The 18,959-nt window shown below is 36.0% G+C and overlaps 1 protein-coding gene across 6 annotated transcripts in view; it reads right to left on the bottom strand.

The window, feature by feature from the left end:
• The window catches only part of RMDN1 (regulator of microtubule dynamics 1), a 55,713-nt gene that overhangs the window by 10,599 nt on the left and 26,155 nt on the right, over positions 1 to 18,959 (bottom strand). For all 6 annotated transcript variants that reach the window (XM_040487464.1, XM_040487462.1, XM_040487466.1 and 3 more), the window contains exons 3-4: positions 18,196 to 18,292; positions 15,992 to 16,151 (exon numbers count right to left, since the gene is read on the bottom strand). In XM_040487464.1, the coding sequence (XP_040343398.1) occupies positions 15,992 to 16,151; positions 18,196 to 18,292 (257 nt within the window). The remainder of the gene's footprint in view (positions 1 to 15,991; positions 16,152 to 18,195; positions 18,293 to 18,959) is intronic.

Genomic DNA, 18,959 nt, shown 5'->3' with positions numbered 1-18,959 from the left:
CCATCCCCCGCCATTCCTAATACCTGAGGGTACAGAACACATCTCACTCATGGAGAATTGTAATCTTTGTTCTGACTTGTTTGGTGGCTCCTTGGAAGACTGGCCTTGTACATATTTCACCTAACTTGAAAAGGCCCTAGTGATAAAACTGTCTCTGGGGTGCCAGGGTGGGGGGGCATTTACTGAAAACATTTATAAACTAATATCTTAGATTGCTGCTGTCTCCAGCAAATAAACTAATGAAAAGCTTGGGAGGAAAGGCTAGGTAAAGAGATGTCCCTAAGGGTGCTGGAAAGGTTCAATAAAGAAAAGCCAAAAGATGGGGCACCTGGGTGGCTCAGTCGGTTAAGCATCCGACTTTGGCTCAGGTCATGATCTCGCAGTCTTTGAGTTCAAGCCCGCGTCAAGCTCTGTGCTGACAGCTCAGAGCCTGGAGCCTGCTTCAGATTCTGTGTCTCCCTCTCTCTCTGCCCCTTCCCCGTTCATGCTTTGTCTGTCAAACATAAATAAACATTAAAATAAATGAATAAATAAATAAATAAATAAATAAGAAAACCCAAAAGAATATTTCATGACATACGAAAATTATATTGAATTCAAATTTCAGTGCTCACAAATAAAGCTTTACTAGAACACAGTCACACTCACCACTTATGAATTGACTGGCTTTGCTCAACAATGGCAGGGTTGAATTGTGATAAGAGATCATATGTAATATTTTAACTGATTCTTACTGCTGCTCCATACACTGTAAATCACAGTGATAGTATTATAACCTGAAAGCATTTGGAGTGCCACGCATACTCCATACCATGACACTTTATTACCAATGCATAGGTCAAAGGAAGATAAAATGGACTTCAAATGTCATGCTTTGAAAGCATCGTGAAATGTGAATTATTTTGTTATTGAATTAAATGGCAAAGCATTTTGCTAATTATGCAATAACACCATAGCCAAAAACAAAAACAAAAAGCTTAGGAAAGATCTGAGAAGGCCCTGAGCTTAAGGCTCTTCACAAATTGAAAGTGAAAGCCAAGGCACAGTTTAAAACTGCCCAGCTAAGGGCTAATGGTATGTCCCAACACATACAGAGAGCCCCATGACCAAGAATGGAAAACATTTTGGCTCCAAACATTTTATAAAATGTATGCCCAATCATTTGGTGACCACTAAACTAAGAGAACAGAGACTTCTTTGGCTACGTATAACAAAGAACACAGACTTTACAGAATCTGGTCAAGAAGTTACAAGAAAAACAACACAAGCACCTGGCTGGTTCAATCGGTAGAGCATGCAACCCTTGATCTTAGGGTTGTTTGAGCCCCATGTTGCGTGTAGAGATTACTTAAAACAAAATCTTAGAAAAAAAAAAACAACACATACTAAAAGCAGCAACAACAAATTCTGGGAAAGGAGAGAACCTGATTTCCAGATTTACCGTATTATAATAGTTAACATGTCCAGTTTTCAACAAAAAAAATACAGGGCATGCAAAACATAAGAATATATAACCCACATACAGGAGGAAAAAAATCAAAGGAAGCTATGCCTGAAGAAGCCCAGATGTTGGGCTTCCTAGACTTTATGTATGTTCAACGAGGAAATTATGTCTGAAGAACTAAAGTATACTAAGAACAATGTCTCATTAAATAGAGAATTATCAATAAAGAGGCAGAGATTATAAAATGGAACCAAACATATACTTTGAAGGTGGGAAGTACAATAAATGGAATAAAAAATTCACAACATTGAATTAAGGGCTCAACAGTGGATGTGGACAGAAGAAAGAATTAGCTAATTTGAAGGTATCAGGTCAATAAGATTACACTCTATGAGAAACAGAAAGTAAAAAGAAAGAAGAAAAATGAACACAGACTCAGAGGCCTGTGAGACACCCACATGTCTACCAAAATACACATAAGAGGAGTCCCAGTAGGAGAGAAGAAGAGAGAAAGGGAGTAGAATGAATACTTAAAAACATAAATGCCAAAGACTTCTCTACTTTGATGAAAACAAAGAACCCCAAATAAGATAAATTTAAGAGATCCACAACCAGAAACAGCAGAATCAAACTGTCAAAGATAAAAAAACAAAGAGATGATCTTGAAAATAGGAGAGAAATGACTTGTCATGTACAAAGGGTCCTCAATAAGATAAACAGCCAAATCAGAAACCATGGACACCTGCTTTAGTCTGCTTGTCCTGCTAGAACAAAACACTAGAGTGGTCAGCTAAAATAACAGAAATGTTATTACTCATCATTTCTGGAGACTGGGAAGTCCAAGATCAAAATGCTAGCTGACTGTGTCAGAATAAGGGGATGGGAGCAGAGATATATAAGAGCAAAGTTGGTATACTACTGAAATTAAGTTGACATCCAATATGAACTTGGTAATTACAAATTATGATGGTAATGATATTACTCAGGATAACCATTAAGAGTATAACTCAAAATATAAAGTATAAGAAATAAAAGAATGAAAATGGCAAAACAAAATAAATCTATGGAATAATAAATAAAGGACACTAATGGAGGACTTAAAAGATCGAAAACAAATACCAAAATTGCAAAAGAACTTCTTATTGTCAATTACACTTTAAATGTGAATGGGTTAAACTCTCCAATTAAAAGACAAAGATAAGCAGCAGAATGTATTAAAACACATGATTCAACTATATACTGTCTACAATTTAGATTCAGATGTATATATGTATTCAATATACATATATACATATATATTATATATATATTTTATACATATATATATAATATATATGTATTCAAATGTATATACATTTAAAGTAAAACACAGGTAAGTTTTAGGGCACCTGGGTGGCTCAGTTACTTAAGCACCTGACTTTGGCTCAGGTCATGATAGTCTGTGGGTTTGAGCCCTGCATTGGGTTCTATGCTGCAGCTCAGAGCCTGCTTCAGATTCTGTGTTTCCCTCTCTTTCTACCCCTCCCCAGCTTGTGTTCTCTCTCCCTCTTTCCAAAATAAATGAACAGTAAAAACAATAAACAAAAAACAGGGAAGTTTAGCACATAAACCGTACTCACAAGAAAGCTGAAGTGATATACTAATTAGAATTAGATAATGATCTAATATCAGACAAAACAGACTTTAGGAACCAAACTGTTACATGAGAGACAAAGAAAAACAGTATCAAGAACATATAACAATTATAAACAAATGTATGTAGAAAGAGACAATTCAACTATAATAGTTGGGGACTTCAATACTCCACTTCCAAGACTGGATAGAACTAGTCAAAAATTATCAAATTAGTTCTAGGAAAAAATCATCAAACAGAAGACTCAAACAATACTATATACTAATTAGACCTAGCTAGCATACATGTACAGAACACTCTACCCAACACCGTATTCTTCTCAATTCACATGGAATATTTTTCAGGATAGACAAGATACTAGGCCATAAAAAAGCCTCAAATTTTAAAAGACAGAAACCAAAGTATGTTCTCTGACCACAGTAAAATGAAAATGGAAATTAATAAAAGAAGGAAATTTGGATGATTCACAATTATGTGGAAATTAAAAAAACACATTCCTAAATAACACATTCAAATAAGAAATCACAAGAAAAAATTTTAAATTCCCTAAGAACAAAAACAACACAACATAACAAAATTTGTGGGATTTAGCAAAATTGTATTCAGAGGGAAACTTATAGCTGTAAATGGTTACCTTAAAGAAAGATATCAAGATGTGGCTGGGTGTCTCAGTTGGTTAAGCATCCCACTCTTGATTTTGGCTCAGGTCATGATCCTGTAGTTTGTGGGTTTGGGAGCCTGCCTGGGATTCTTTCTCTCCCTGTCTTATACCCCTCCCCTGCTCAATCTCACATGCTCTCTCTCAAAATAAACAAACTTAAGAAAAAAAATAAAAAATATATATTTAAAGAAATCAAGCCAATAATCTAACCTTATACCTTAAGAAACTAGAAAAAGAAGGGGCACCTGGATGGCTCAGTCAGTTGAATTCCCAACTCTTGATTTTGGCTCAGGTCATGATCACAGGATCATGGGCATGAGCCCCATGTCCGGCTCTGCACTTAGCATGGTGCCTGCTTAAGATTCTCTCTCTCTTCCCCTGCTCCCCTCCCCTGCTCACACACTCTCTCTCTAAAATTAAAAAAAAAAAAAAAAAAAAAACCTAGAAAAAGAAGAGCAAATTAACCTAAAGTAAACAGAAGGAAGGGAATAATAAAGATTAGAGTGGAGATAAATAAAATAAAGAATAGGAAAAATGGAGAAGAGCAGCAAAACCAAGTTAATTTTCTGAAAAGATCAACAAAATTTATAAACCTTTAGCTAGACATAATAAGAGAACAAAAGTTAAATTACTAAAATCAGGAGTCAAAGAGGGCATACATTACTACTAACCTCAGTAATAAATCTAGGAATAAAAAAGATTATAAAGGAATAGTAGCAACAATCATATGGCAACAGATTAAGTGACCTAGAAAACCTGCAAAATTCCTAGAAACAACAATCCAACTGATGTAAGAATAAGCAAAAAATCCGAATAAATGAATAATAAGTAATAATAAAGAGTTAGTAATCAAAAGAACTTCCAACAAAGCGAAGGCCAGGACCAGATGGCTTCACTAGTGATTTCTACCAAATGTTTAAAAAGAATTAACACCAAGCTTCTATCAATTCTTCCAAAAAAAAAAAAAAAAAAAAAACCAGAAAAAGTGAACATGCCTCTAAGTATTCTATGACACCAGTGTTACTTTGATATCAAAACCATCACAAAACATCACAACAAAAGAAACCTAATATAGTTGCAAAAACTGTCAGTAAAATACTAGCAAACCAAATTCAGTAGATCATTAAAAAAATCATTCACCACAATCAAGTGGGATTTATCCCTGGGATGCAAAAACAATTCAACATACACAAATCAATCAAAGTGATGTATCACATTAACAGAAAGAAAAGAATCATATTTTGAATTTTTTTTTTCAACGTTTATTTATTTTTGGGACAGAGAGAGACAGAGCATGAACGGGGGAGGGGCAGAGAGAGAGGGAGACACAGAATCGGAAAGAGGCACCAGGCTCTGAGCCATCAGCCCAGAGCCTGACATGGGGCTCGAACTCACGGACCGCGAGATCGTGACCTGGCTGAAGTCGGACGCTTAACCGACTGCGCCACCCAGGCGCCCCAAGAATCATATTTTAATACATGCAGAAAAAGAATCTGACAAAATTCAACATCCCTTCATGATAAAAAAAAAAAAAAAAAAAACTCCTAACAAGTTGAATTAGACATAGAAGGAACATATCTCGACATAATAAAGACCATACGTGATAAACCACAGCTAACATCATACTCAATGATGAAAGGCTTAAGATGTCCTCTAAGATCAAGAATAAGACAAGGGTACCCACTTTTACCACTCCTATTCAACACAGTAATTGAAGTCCTACCCAGAGCAATCAGGCAAGAAAAAGAAATAAAAGGTATCAGAATTGGAAAGGAAGAAGTAGAATGTCTCTATTCGTACATGACATGATTCTATATATAGAAAGTTGTAAAGATGCAACCAAATTCAAACAAAAATCTGTTTAATCAACAAATTCAGTAAAGTTGCAAGATATAAAATTAACATGTATATATCAGTAACATTTCTATATGCTAGCAACAAATTTTCTGACAAAGAAATAGATCCCATTTACAAGAGCCTCAAAAACAACCAAATAGGATAAATGTGTATAAGAAGGCCAAAGATTTCTACTCTGAAAACTGCAAGACAGTGATGAAAGAAAACAAAGAAGATACAAATAAATTGAAAGGTAATCACTATTTGTGCCCTGGAAGTATTAATATTGTTGAAACGTCAATACCACCAAAATCTGTGTATAGATTCAACACAATCCTCATCAAGATACCAATGGCATTTTTTTACAGATGTAGAAAACAACATACCTGAAATTTATAGGGAACCACAAAGACCCTGAATAGCCAAAGAAATCCTGAGAAAGGAGAACAAGTATAAAGCTATAGGCATTAAAAGAGCATGGCACTGCATAAAAACAAACAAATGAGACAGAACTGAGAACTCAGAAATAAACCCAAGACTATACAGTCAACTAATATCTGACAAGGGAGCCCCGAATATTCAATTGAGAAGGACAGACTACAAAAATGGCACTAGGGTTACTGGATATTCACATGTATAAGGAATAAACGTTACACCACTCACAAAAATTAACTCAAAATAAGTTAAAGGCTTAAATGTAAAACCTGAAACTATGCAACTCCTAAAGAAAACAGGAATAAAGCCTCTTAACATGGGTCTTGGTAACGATTTTTTGGATATGACACCTAAAGCACAGGCAACGAAATAAAAAATAAACAAGTGGGACTACATCAAGCTAAAAAGCTTCAGCACAGGAAAATAAACCATCAACAAAATGAAAAGTGTACCTAATGGGAGAAAATATTTGCAACTGATCTATGTAATAAGGGGTTAATATCTGAATTATAATTCATAAAATTACATACAATTTAACAGCAGAAGAAAAATCAGTGCAATTAAAAAGTGGGCAGAGGACCTGAATAGACATTTCTTCAAAGATGATATATTGAGGTGCCTGGGTGGCTCAGTGGGTTGAGCATCCGACTTCAGCTCAGGTCATGATCTCACAGTTTGTGGGTTCGGGCCCTGTGTCGGGCTCTGTGCTGACAGCTTGCTCAGAGCCTGGAGCCTGCTTTGGATTCTGTGTTTCCTTCTCTCTCTGCCCCTCCCCTGCTCACACTCTGTTTCTGTCTCTCAAAAATAAATAAATGTAAAAAAAAAATTAAAAAAAATTCAAAGATGATATATGAAAGACCAACAGGTGCATGAAAAGATGCTCAACATCACTAGTCATTAAAGAAATGCACATTAAAATAGCAATGAGGCATCACCTCAAATCTGTTAGAATGGCCATCATCAGAAAGAGATAGAGGCACTTGGGTGGCTCAGATGGTTGAGCATTCTACTCTTGATTTCGGCTCAGGTCATGATCTCACAGTCATGGGATTGAGCCCCACGGAGCCTGCTTGGTATTCTCTCTCTCTCTGCCCCTCTCTCTCTCACACGTGCGCTCTCCCTCTCTCTAAAAATAAACTTAAGGGGCGCCTGGGTGGCGCAGTCGGTTAAGCGTCCGACTTCAGCCAGGTCACGATCTCGCGGTCCGTGAGTTCGAGCCCCGCGTCAGGCTCTGGGCTGATGGCTCAGAGCCTGGAGCCTGTTTCCGATTCTGTGTCTCCCTCTCTCTCTGCCCCTCCCCCGTTCATGCTCTGTCTCTCTCTGTCCCAAAAATAAATAAAAAACATTGAAAAAAAAATTTTTTTAAATAAACTTAAAAAAAAAAAGGAAATAAATGCTGGCATGGATGTGGAGAAAAGGGAACCCTTATGCACTGTTGGTGGGATTTTAAATTGTTACAGCCCCTATGGAAAACAGTATGGAAGATCCTCAAAAACAAATTAAAAATAGAATTACCATATGATCCATCATTTCTACTTGGGAATTTATCCCCCCAAAATTAAATTACCTATTTGAAAAGATATCTGTACCTCTACGTTCATAGTAGCGTTTACAATAGCCAAGACATGGAAACAACCTAAGAACAGATCCAATAGAAGATGAATAAAGCAGTTGTGTGTGTGTGTGTGTGTGTGTGTGTGTGTGTGTACACATACACAATGAAATATTATTCAGGTATAAAAAAAAAGGAAATTCTGCCATTTGCAACAACATAGATAGACTCTGAAGGCATTATGCTAAGTGAAATAAAAGTACTGTATGATTTCACTTATATGTGGAATCTTAAAAAACAAACCAAAAAAAGGCATAAGACTTGTGGCTACCAGAGGCGGAAGGTAGGAGGAAGGGGAATTGAAGGAAGATGGTCAAAATGTATCAACTTCTAGTTATAAAATAAATAAGTACAGCTGAAAAACACAAATTTAAACTGTGTGGATCCACTTATGCATGGATTTCTCTTGAGAAAATACAGTGTGAATTTATTTTCTTTATGATTTTTTTTTAGTAATACTTTCTTTTCTGTAATTTACTTTATAGGAGAATACAGTATATAAGACCTATAACATACAAAATAATGTATTGATTATTTACGTTATCATTAAGGCTTCCAGTCAACAAGTTATTAGAAGTTAAGTTTTTGGAACGTCAAAAGTTTTATGTGGATTTTCAACTGCATAGGGATTGGCATCCCTTGTTGTTCAAGGGTCAACTATATTAGGGATGTAATGTACAACATGAAGACTATAGCTAAACTTGATGTATCATATATAGAGAAGTTGGTAAGAGAGTAAACCCTAAGAGTTCTCATCACAAGGAAAAAATACTTTTCTTTTTTTCTTCTCTTTCCTTTTTACTGCATCTATACTAGAAGATGGATTATCAGCTGAACCGACTGTAGTAATCACTTCACAGTATATGCAAATCAAACCACCATGCTGTAGACCTCAAACTTACACAGTGATGTAAGTCAATTCTTCCTCAATAAAACCAGAGAAAAAGAAAAAAGAAAACTAAAGACTAGTGTCTCTTATGATATAAAATTCCTCAACAAAATAATGGCAAGCTGAATTCAGCAGCCTATTAAAAGAATTACACAACATGACCAAGTGAGATTTATCCCAAAATACAAGGTTAATTCACCATACAAAAATCAATTGAGGGAAGATACCACATTAACAGAATGAAGGGGGAAGAAACCAACATGATGATCTCAACAGACGCAGAAAAAAGCATCTGACAAATTCCAACACCCTTTCATGATAAAAACACTCCACAAACTAGTTGCTGGAAGGAAACATTCTCAATCTGATTAGGAGCATTTATGGAAAGCCCACAGTTAACGTCACAGTTAGTGGTGAAAGCCTAGCAGCTTTCCTCCTACAATCAGGAACAAGACAAAGATATCCGCTTTTGTCACTTCTTCTCATCATTGTACTGGAAGTTCTGGCCAGGAAAACAAAGCAAGATTAAGAAATAAAAGGTGTCCAGGGCGCCTGGGTGGCACAGTCAGTTAAGCATCTGACTTCGGCTCGGGTCATGATCTTGTGGTTTGGGGGTTCGAGCCCCGCATCAGGCTCTGTGCTGACAGCTCAGAGCCTGGAGCCTGCTTCGGATTCTGTGTCTCCCTCTCCTTCTGCCCCTCCCCTCCTCACACTCTGACTCTGTCTTGCAATAGTAAATAAACATTAAAAAAAAAAAAATATATATATATATATATATATATATATATAAAAATAAAAGGTGTCCAAATTGTAAAGAAAAAACTAAAACTATGCACAGATAGTTTATTTATATATGACATGGTCATATATAGAAAAATCTTTGGGGTGAGGGAGAGGGGAAAATGGGTGATGAGCATTGTAAGGGCACTTGGTGGGATGAGCACTGCGTGTTGTATGTAAGCAATGGATCACAGGAATCTACCCCCAAAACCAAAGCATACAGTACACACTGTATGTTAGCCAACTGGACCATAAATTCTATTAAAAAAATAATAAAATTATTTTTATTGATCACAAACTGAATTAATATTTTGGTTTTATTGGATTAAATTATTAAAATTTATTTTCCTCACTTTCACTTTTTAAAAAGAAAAAAGAAAAACCCTAAATAGGGGAACCTGGGCGGCTAAGTTAGTTGAGTGTCCAACTCTTGATTTCGGTTCAGGTCATGACCCCATGATCATGGGATGGAGCCCCCTATCAGGCTCCCTGCTGTGCGTGGAGCCTACTTAAGATTCTCTCTTTCCCCCTCTGCCCTCTTGTCCACTCAACTACTCGCTAAAAGAAAAAAAAGAAAAAATAAAACCCTAAATAATCTACAAAAAAACTAGTAGATAGAACCAATAAATGAGTTTAGCAAAGCTATAGTATATAAGATCAAATGTCAGTTGCACTCCTATACACTAGCAATGAACAATCTGAAAATGAAATTAAGAATTCCAATAGCATTAAAAATAATAAAATACTTAAAGAATAAATCTAACCAAAGAAGTACAAGACTTGCACAATGAAAATTACAAAACACTGTTGGAAAAAAAAAAAAGGATCTAAATAAATGGAAAGACAACACTTGTCTGTGGATTGGAAGATACAATGCTGTCAAAATGGCAAACTACTCCCCAAACTACTCTACAGACTCCATGAAATCCCTATCAAAAACCCAACTGGCTCCTTTGCAGAAATTTATAAGCTGATCCTAAAATATGTATGAAAATTGAAGAAACTCAGAATTCTCAAAATCATCTTAAAAAAGAACAGAGGACTCACAGTTACTTATTTCAAAACTTTTCACAAAGCTATAGTAATGAAGACATCGTGATACTGGCACAAAGACCAACAGGTCTACATGTAGACTGATGAAAGAGAATTGAGAATTCAAAAATAAACTCATACATTTATGTTCAACTGATTCTCATCAAGGATGAAAATGGAGAAAAAAGAGTCAACAAATGGTGCTGGGACAACTGGAAATTTACATGGAAAAGAATGGATTTGAACTCCTACCTCACCATGTGTAAAGGTTAACTTTTTAGGATCAAAGACTAAATGTAAAGGCTAAAAGATATAAAACTCTTAGAAACAAATAGGTGAAAATCTGTGTAATTTTGGACTGGACAAGAGTTTAGATATGACACCAAAAGCATAAGCAATCAAAGAAAACTAAACTGGACTTCTTCAAAATTAAAAACTTATGCATCAAAGAACATCATCAAGAAAGTAAAAAGACAATTCACATAATGGGAGAAAATACTTGCACATTATATATATAACCAGAGACTAATATTCAGAAAACACTCTTAAAACTAAATAAAGGGGACCCTGGGTGTCTCAGTTGTGAGTGTCCAACTTCGTCTCAGGTCATGATTTCATGGTTCGTGAGTTTGAGCCCCACATCAGGCTCGCTGCTGTCAATGCAGAGCGTGCTTTGGATCCTCTGTCCCCCTTTCTCTTTGCCCCTCTCCACTTGTGCTCTCTCTCTCTCTCAAAAATAAACAAACAAACAAAACCCTCAACAATAAAAAGACAAACCCAGCTTAAAAATGGGCAAAGAATTTGAATAGATATTTCTCCAAAGAAGATATACAAATGTCAAATAAGCACATGAAAAGATGCTCAACATCATTACTCATTAGAAAATGCAAATCAAAACCATAAGAAACCACTTCACACCCAGTAATTGTTAATTTTTTTTAATGGATAATTACAAGAGTTAGCAAGGTTGTGAAGCAACTGGAACCCTCTCATACATTGCTGTCAGTAATGTAAAATAGTACAGCTACTTTGAAGAACAATTTGACAGTTCTTCAAAAAGAATTACATAGAATTACATATGACCCAGCAAGTCCATTCCTAGATACTCAAAAGAACTGTAAACAGGTGTTTAAACAAATATTTGTACATGACTGTTGATAGTTATACTATAAACAATATCCAAAAATGTGGAAATAATCCAAATGTCCATCAACTAATCAATGGGTAAACAAAATGTGGTATAAATCCATACAATGGAATATTATTCATCCATAAAAAGGAATAAAGTACTGATACATGTTACAATGTGGATGGGCCTCAAAAGCATGATAAGTAAAAGATGTCAGACACAAACGATCCCATTCTGTATGACTCCACTTCTAGGAAATATCCTGAGTAGGTAAAGCCATAGCGACAGAAAGCAGATTAGTGTTTGTCAAGGGCTGGGAATAAGAGTAAATAGAAAGTGACTACTTATTGGGTACAGGGTTTCCTTCCAGGGTGATACAAGTGTTCTGAAACTACATAGAGGTAATGGTTACACCACATTGTAAATGTATTAAATGTCACTATATTGGGCACTTTAAAATGGTTAATTTTATGTTGTGTGAAGTTACCTCAATAAGAAAAAAAAGAAGTGAAAGCAGACGTTCACACAAAAACTTGTACACAATTGTTTAGAGTGCTATTATTCATAATAGCAAAAAAGTAGAAACAACCTAAATGTTCACTAGTTGATGGATAAACAAAACTGGTATACCCAAACAATGAAGTATTAGTCATAAAAAAATGAAGTACTGTCACATACTCAGTATGGATAAACCTTGAAAATATTATGCTAAGGGAAAGAAGCGAAACACACAAAGGACACATATTATATGATTCCATTTATATAAAATGTCTAGAACAGGCAAATTCACTGACACAGAAACTAGATTAGTGCTTGGCAGGGGACAGAAAGTGGAGAATTGGGATTAACTGGTAATAAATATAAGATTTGTTTTGGGAGTAACAAAAATATTCTGGAATTAGACAGTGATGATGACTGCACAACACAGTGAAAATGCTAAAAATCTACTGCAGTGTACGTTATTACAATGATGAATTTTATATGATGCAAAATACAGAAGTAAAAATCAAAGACTTACCACCTGTTTACAAGTATATGTTAAATATAAGGACACAATCAGTTAAAAGTAAAAGGACAGGGGCGCCTGGGTGGCGCAGTCGGTTAAGCATCCGACTTCAGCCAGGTCACGATCTCGCGGTCCGTGAGTTCGAGCCCCGCGTCGGGCTCTGGGCTGATGGCTCAGAGCCTGGAGCCTGTTTCCGATTCTGTGTCTCCCTCTCTCTCTGCCCCTCCCCCGTTCATGCTCTGTCTCTCTCTGTCCCAAAAATAAATAAACGTTGAAAAAAAAAATTTAAAAGTAAAAGGACAGAAAAGAATGTAACATGCTACAAATTCTTTCATTAATCAAAAGAAAATAAGAGTTACTATGTTAATATCAAAGTAGACTATAAAACCAAAAGAAAAAGAAAAAAACAAACAAAAAAACCCAAGAGTTATTTCAAAGATAAAGGGGATCATTTTATAATGATAAAGAGGTCAATGCATCAAGAAAATATAATCAATCCTAAATGTTTATATTCCTAATAACAGCACTTTAAAATACATGCTGCAAAAATTAATAAATTGCAAAAAGGGGCACCTGGGTGGCTCAGTCAGTTGAGGGTCCTTGATTTCAGCTCAGGTCATGATCCCAGGGTTATGGGATCAAGCCAAGCATCAGGCTGTGTGCTGACCATGGAGCCTGCTTAGGATTCTCTCTGTCTCTCTCTCTTTCTCTCCCTGCCTCTCTTCCCCTGTTAATGCTCTCTCTCTCTAAAAAAATTTTTTAAATTAAAAACAAAAACAAAAACAAAAACGCAATACCTATCAAATTAACCAGGATTCTTCACAGAGCTAGAACAAAAAATCCTAAAATTTATATGGAACCAGAAAAGACACCGATAAGCCAAAGCAATCTTGAAAAAGAAAACCAAAGCAGAAGGCATCACAATCCTGGACTTCAAGATGTATTACAAAGCTGTAATCATCAAGACAGTATGGTACTGGCACAAAAACAGACACTCACATCAAAGGAACAGAATAGAGAACCCAGAAATGGACCCACAAATATATGGCCAACTAATCTTGACAAAGCAGGAAAGACTATCCAATGGAATAAAGACAGTCTCTTCAGCAAGTGGTGCTGGGGAAAATGGACAGCGATATGCAGAGAAATGAACTTGGACCACTTTCTTACACCATACACAAAAATAAACTCAAAATCGATGAAAGACCTAAATGTAAGACAGAAAGCTATCAGAATCCTTGAGGAGAAAGGCAAAAACCTCTTTGATCTTGGCCACGGCAACTTCTTAACATCTCCAGAGGCAAGGAAAACAAAAGCAAAAATGAACTACTGGGACCTCATCAAAACAAAAAGCCTTCTGCACAGTGAAGGAAACAATCAGCAAAACTAAAAGGCAACCAACAGAATAGGAGAAGATAGTTGCAAACGACATATCAGATAAAGAGTTAGTATCCAAAATCTATAAAGAACTTATCAAACTCAACACCCAAAAAACAAATAATCCAGTGAAGAAATGGGCAAAAGACATGAATAGATACTTCTCCAAAGAAGACATCCAGATGGCCAACTGACACATGAAAAAATGCTCAACATCACTCATTATTGGGGAAATACAAATCAAAACCACATGAGATACCACCTCACACCTGTCAGAATGGCTAACATTAACAACTCAGGCACAACAGATGTTGGCAAGGATACGGAGAAAGAGGATCTCTCTTGCACTGCTGGTGGGAATGCAAACTGATGCAGCCACTCTGGAAAACACGATGGAGGTTCCTCAAAAAATTACAAATAGAACTACCCTACAACCCAGCAATTGCACTGCTAGGTATTTATCCAAGGGATACAGTTATACTGTTTTGAGTGGGCACATGCACCCCAATGTTTATAGCAGCACTATCAACAATAACCAAAGTATGGAAAGAGCCCAAATGTCCATCAATGGAGGAATGGATAAAGAAGCTGTGGTCTATATACACAATGGAGTATTACCCAGCAATCAAAAAGAATGAAATCTGGCCATTTGCAACTATGTGGATGGAACTAGAAGGTATTATGCTAAGTGAAATTAGTCAAAGGAAGACAAATATCATATGACTTCAGTCAGATGAGGCCTTTAAGACACAGAACAGATGAACACAAGGGAAGGGAAGCAAAAGTAATATAAACACAGGGAGGGAGACAAAATATAAGAGACTCTTAAATATGGAGAACAAACAGAAGGTTACTGGAGGGTTGCGGGAGGGTGGATGGGCTAAATGGGTAAGGAGCATTAAGGAATCTACTCCTGAAATCATTGTTGCACTATATGCTAACTAACTTGGATGTAAATTTTAAAAAGTAAAATAAAATACAAGCGAAAAGAAAGAAAAAAATTTAAAAATACTGCAAAGAAACAAACCTACAACTATACTTGGACATTTCAACATCCTTCTCTCAATAATTTATACAGCAAGCAGACGGAGTATCATTAAAGATACAGAAGACTCAAACAGCACTATGAACCAACGTGACCTGAATGACATTTATAAAATACTCCCAACAAGAAACTGAATAAGCATTCTTTTCATGTGCACAAAGAAAATTTACAAAGGTGGACCATATTCTGGGTTATAAAACAAATCTCAACAAACTTAAAGAATCCTTATTTTTTATTTTTAATATAAACCAGTATTAATCAGGGAGGGGGTGCTGAGGGAGACTGGCCTCTAAGAAGGGAGCATTTAGAAATGGTGGAGATGGAATTTGGCTGTCACAATGACTTTGGGGGTCTGCTGAGGATAGTCCAACATGATAACATGATGTCCTAATCAAAAGACAAATAATGTCCCCATGTCTCCCTACAGTGTCCATTGAAAAACATTATTATAAACCAATTAGGAAATTCAGAAAGTAGCAGAGTTACATGTGAAAGTTACACTAGGTCTCAGCTGTCCAGCCACTCTACTCTCACCTCTACATAAAACAGAAATATAATGTGAGGAAAATGAGTAAACAATTGTCAAGTGCTTATACTACTAGGAATAAAGGTATAGGTAATTCATGAAACTATTAACTGTTTAAAAATAAGCATACACAGGGGTGCCTGGGTGGCTCAGTCGGTTAAGCGTCCGACTTCGGCTCAGGTCATGATCTCGCAGTTTGTGGGTTAGAGCCCCGCGTCGGGCTCTGTGCTGCTAGCTCAGGGCCGGAGCCTGCTTCAGACTCTGTCTTCCTCTCTCTCTGCCCTTCCCATGCTCATGTTCTGTCTCTGTCTCTCAATAATAAATAAATGTTAAAAATTTTTTAAAAATAAAAAAATAAGCATTCACAAAACTAAGTTATCAACACACTAATAAAGTTAGAATAAATGTTCAAGAATGCAAAGAAAAAAGTACATCTTTTTGAACAAATGTTATAAAAATAAATCTCTTCCCTACTTCTTTAATATAGACAAATTTTCTTTCCCACGTAAATCAGTAATCATAGGTAGGTATAGACTAATGTACCTCTCAATAGATAGTAACAGTTTCATTATATTAAGGACCTCACCTTATGAGCTGCAAAACTGCGTTCATTTTTTTCTAGTGCTCTTTTTGCATACTCTAGGGCTTCATAGACCAAGAGCTTTTTCTCCTCTTCTGAGGTTCCACTAAGCTGAGCTATATCACGTGATGCCCGTGCCAAACGCCACAGTAACTCTGCGTCTTCACTAATTTGAAATAAATATAAAATAACCAGTTTAGCTCAAATGTAAAAATTGTTAAAGGTCACAGCACTAATGAATACATAATGATGGTCTTACAGGTCAGTGAAGATTTAGCAGTGTCAAAAGTCATTATTCACAATGCTATATTCTTTCACACAAAAACTTTATTTGCTAAAATTTCCTACAAAATACTACACATAAATATTAAACTTTCTTATGATATCTAAAATATTAACTTCCTTAGAAAAGACCTTTGTATTTTAATTCTCCAAACGCACTACAAATTCAACATGTAACTCAAGGCTTTGGCACTTCAGACAACTCACTATCTGGTTCAGATAGTCCCATAAAATAAATAAGTTTTATAGACAGGATCATGCTTTAAAAAACAAAACTGCTATATCCGTAGACCAAAATACAGTACCTGGCACACAATAGGCATATGATAAATATGTGTTAATAAATGACTGAATATAACAAAATCTCAAGATAAATCCTATGTTTGCATGTGTCATCCATTCCATGATGCATACAATATTTCAAGTAAGGGCACTGGACCCCTTGAAGAACTTCCATTTGAAAATATTTTTATAAACTAAGAAACGGTTAATAAATGAAATAGTAACCATAATTAAGAGTTAGAAATATTTTTTAAAACATTAGACTTTTTATCCTTTTTATTAAATGTCTGCCCTTAAGCCCATTATATATTTCTTAACAAAAAATGGTATTCACCTGGGGGGCCTGTGTGGCTCAGTCGGTTGAGCATCCGGCTCTTGATTTCAGCTAAGGTCATGATCTCATGGTTACAGGATCAAGCCCCGCATGGGGCTCTGCACTGACAGCAGAGCCTGCTTGGGATTCTCTTTTTCCCTCTCTTTCTGCTCCTCCCCTGCTCACGTTCTCTCTCACTTACTCTCTCAAAATAAATAAATAAACTTAAAAAAAATGGTAGTCACATAAAATTTTGAAACTAAAGGTAGCAACTGTATATCTATAATTAAATATGGGGTAACTATCTTACAGCTTGCTTTTCAAGTAATTACTGAAATGACTATAAAATACCAAACCAGCCCCTACAAGTAACTAAGGGGAACATGGAGAGGAAGAAATGGATCCTATAGACATTTGGGAAGTAAAATTGATGGGTTGTGGTGGAAAACTGGTCTTGGGAATCTAAGAAAGGTAGCTGAAAATGACTCAGTATCTTTAGCTTAGAAGATTAAGTAGATATGTGGTCTGGCAATGCCATTTTAGCCTTATTTAACCTATTTAATAGGGTAGAATCTCCTTCCACTTGAATCCTTCCCAAAACTGACTACATAGTGATACTCTGGACTAAACATGTAATCTAATACTTAAAATGGAAAAAGGAGGCATTTTTAGTTTCTCTAAAAAACTGCTTCTAAATTGATACACAGGGGCACCTGGGTGGCTTAGTCATTAAGCATCCGACTTCAGCTCAGGTCATGATCTCACGGTTCATGAGTTCAAGCCCCGCAATGGGATCTGTGCTGACAACTCAGAGCCTGAAGCCTGCTTTGAATTCTACATCTCCCACTCACTCTGTACCTCCCCTGCTTGCACTCTCTTTCCCTCTCAAAAATAAACATTAAAAAAAAAAATTTGAAGTGATACACAGATACTATTCAATGGTGGCATATGATCATCCTAATTCATTTATATCCTATGCCAGTAAGAAATTAACTTAAAAAGATGAGAAATATACAACATAGATATATGAGATAACCATATATACAACTACCTCATATGATCCAAAGCAAAATAACAAATGTAAAAAAAATACTTCAACATTCTACTAGAATAACTATGGAGAATCACCTTTATTAAATCATTGAGATACATGTAGCACTTGTGAATCATTTACTGAAACATTATACTATAAATTAAACACTAAGAAACATTATTTTGCAGTAAAATTTTTTTTAAAAATTATAAAAATTTCAAGCACCAAGAACCATCTTAATTGTTAAATAACAAAAACTTGGAGGAAACCGCAAACCCAAGCCTATCATATATTGCCTACCTTTCCTTGTATTGAGTCAGCAACTGATAAAGTTTTTCTGTTTCTCCACTCTCATATAGGTAGTCTGCTTGTTCAAGAATTTCTTCAACTCTGAACACTAAAAATGAAAAAGACACAATAAAGTAGGTCTTCCCAAGCCAGATGGCAATAATGCTAAGAAACATAAACACTTTCATATATAAGAAAAAGAAATTAGGGGCGCCTGGGTGGCGCAGTCGGTTAAGCGTCCGACTTCAGCCAGGTCACGATCTCGCGGTCCGTGAGTTCGAGCCCCGCGTCGGGCTCTGGGCTGATGGCTCAGAGCCTGGAGCCTATTTCCGATTCTGTGTCTCCCTCTCTCTCTGCCCCTCCCCCGTTCATGCTCTGTCTCTCTCTGTCCCAAAAAAATAAATAAACGTTGAAAAAAAAATTAAAAAAAAAAAAGAAAAGAAAAAGAAATTATATATAGAAATCACCTATAAAGAAATATCAGAAATTCTGAAGAACCTATATTTAAGTGTAGCAGAAAGAAGTAAATGAAGCTATCGCAGTTAAGTGTTTACTGAAACCAGAGAAAAGAAAAACCTAGAAAACTTATTGTGGAACTAACTAAATATATTTTTTAAAATGCAATTTCCTGCAAGAAAGTTATGGTACCCTTACCCTACACACACACAAACTCTCTGTTGTCATTGCTAAATACCATCCATTGTTGAAAATGATGATGTAATATCCACTTCCAGTACTGAAAATTATTAATTTGAATGGACTGCACACTGTTTCAC

This window comes from Herpailurus yagouaroundi, unplaced genomic scaffold (assembly GCF_014898765.1).
Source record: "Herpailurus yagouaroundi ecotype Mexico unplaced genomic scaffold, PumYag 165, whole genome shotgun sequence".
In the NCBI taxonomy this organism is placed as follows: Eukaryota; Metazoa; Chordata; class Mammalia; order Carnivora; family Felidae; genus Herpailurus; species Herpailurus yagouaroundi.
Note: the sequence above shows the minus strand (reverse complement) of the source record. Positions and strands in the feature narration are given on the sequence as shown.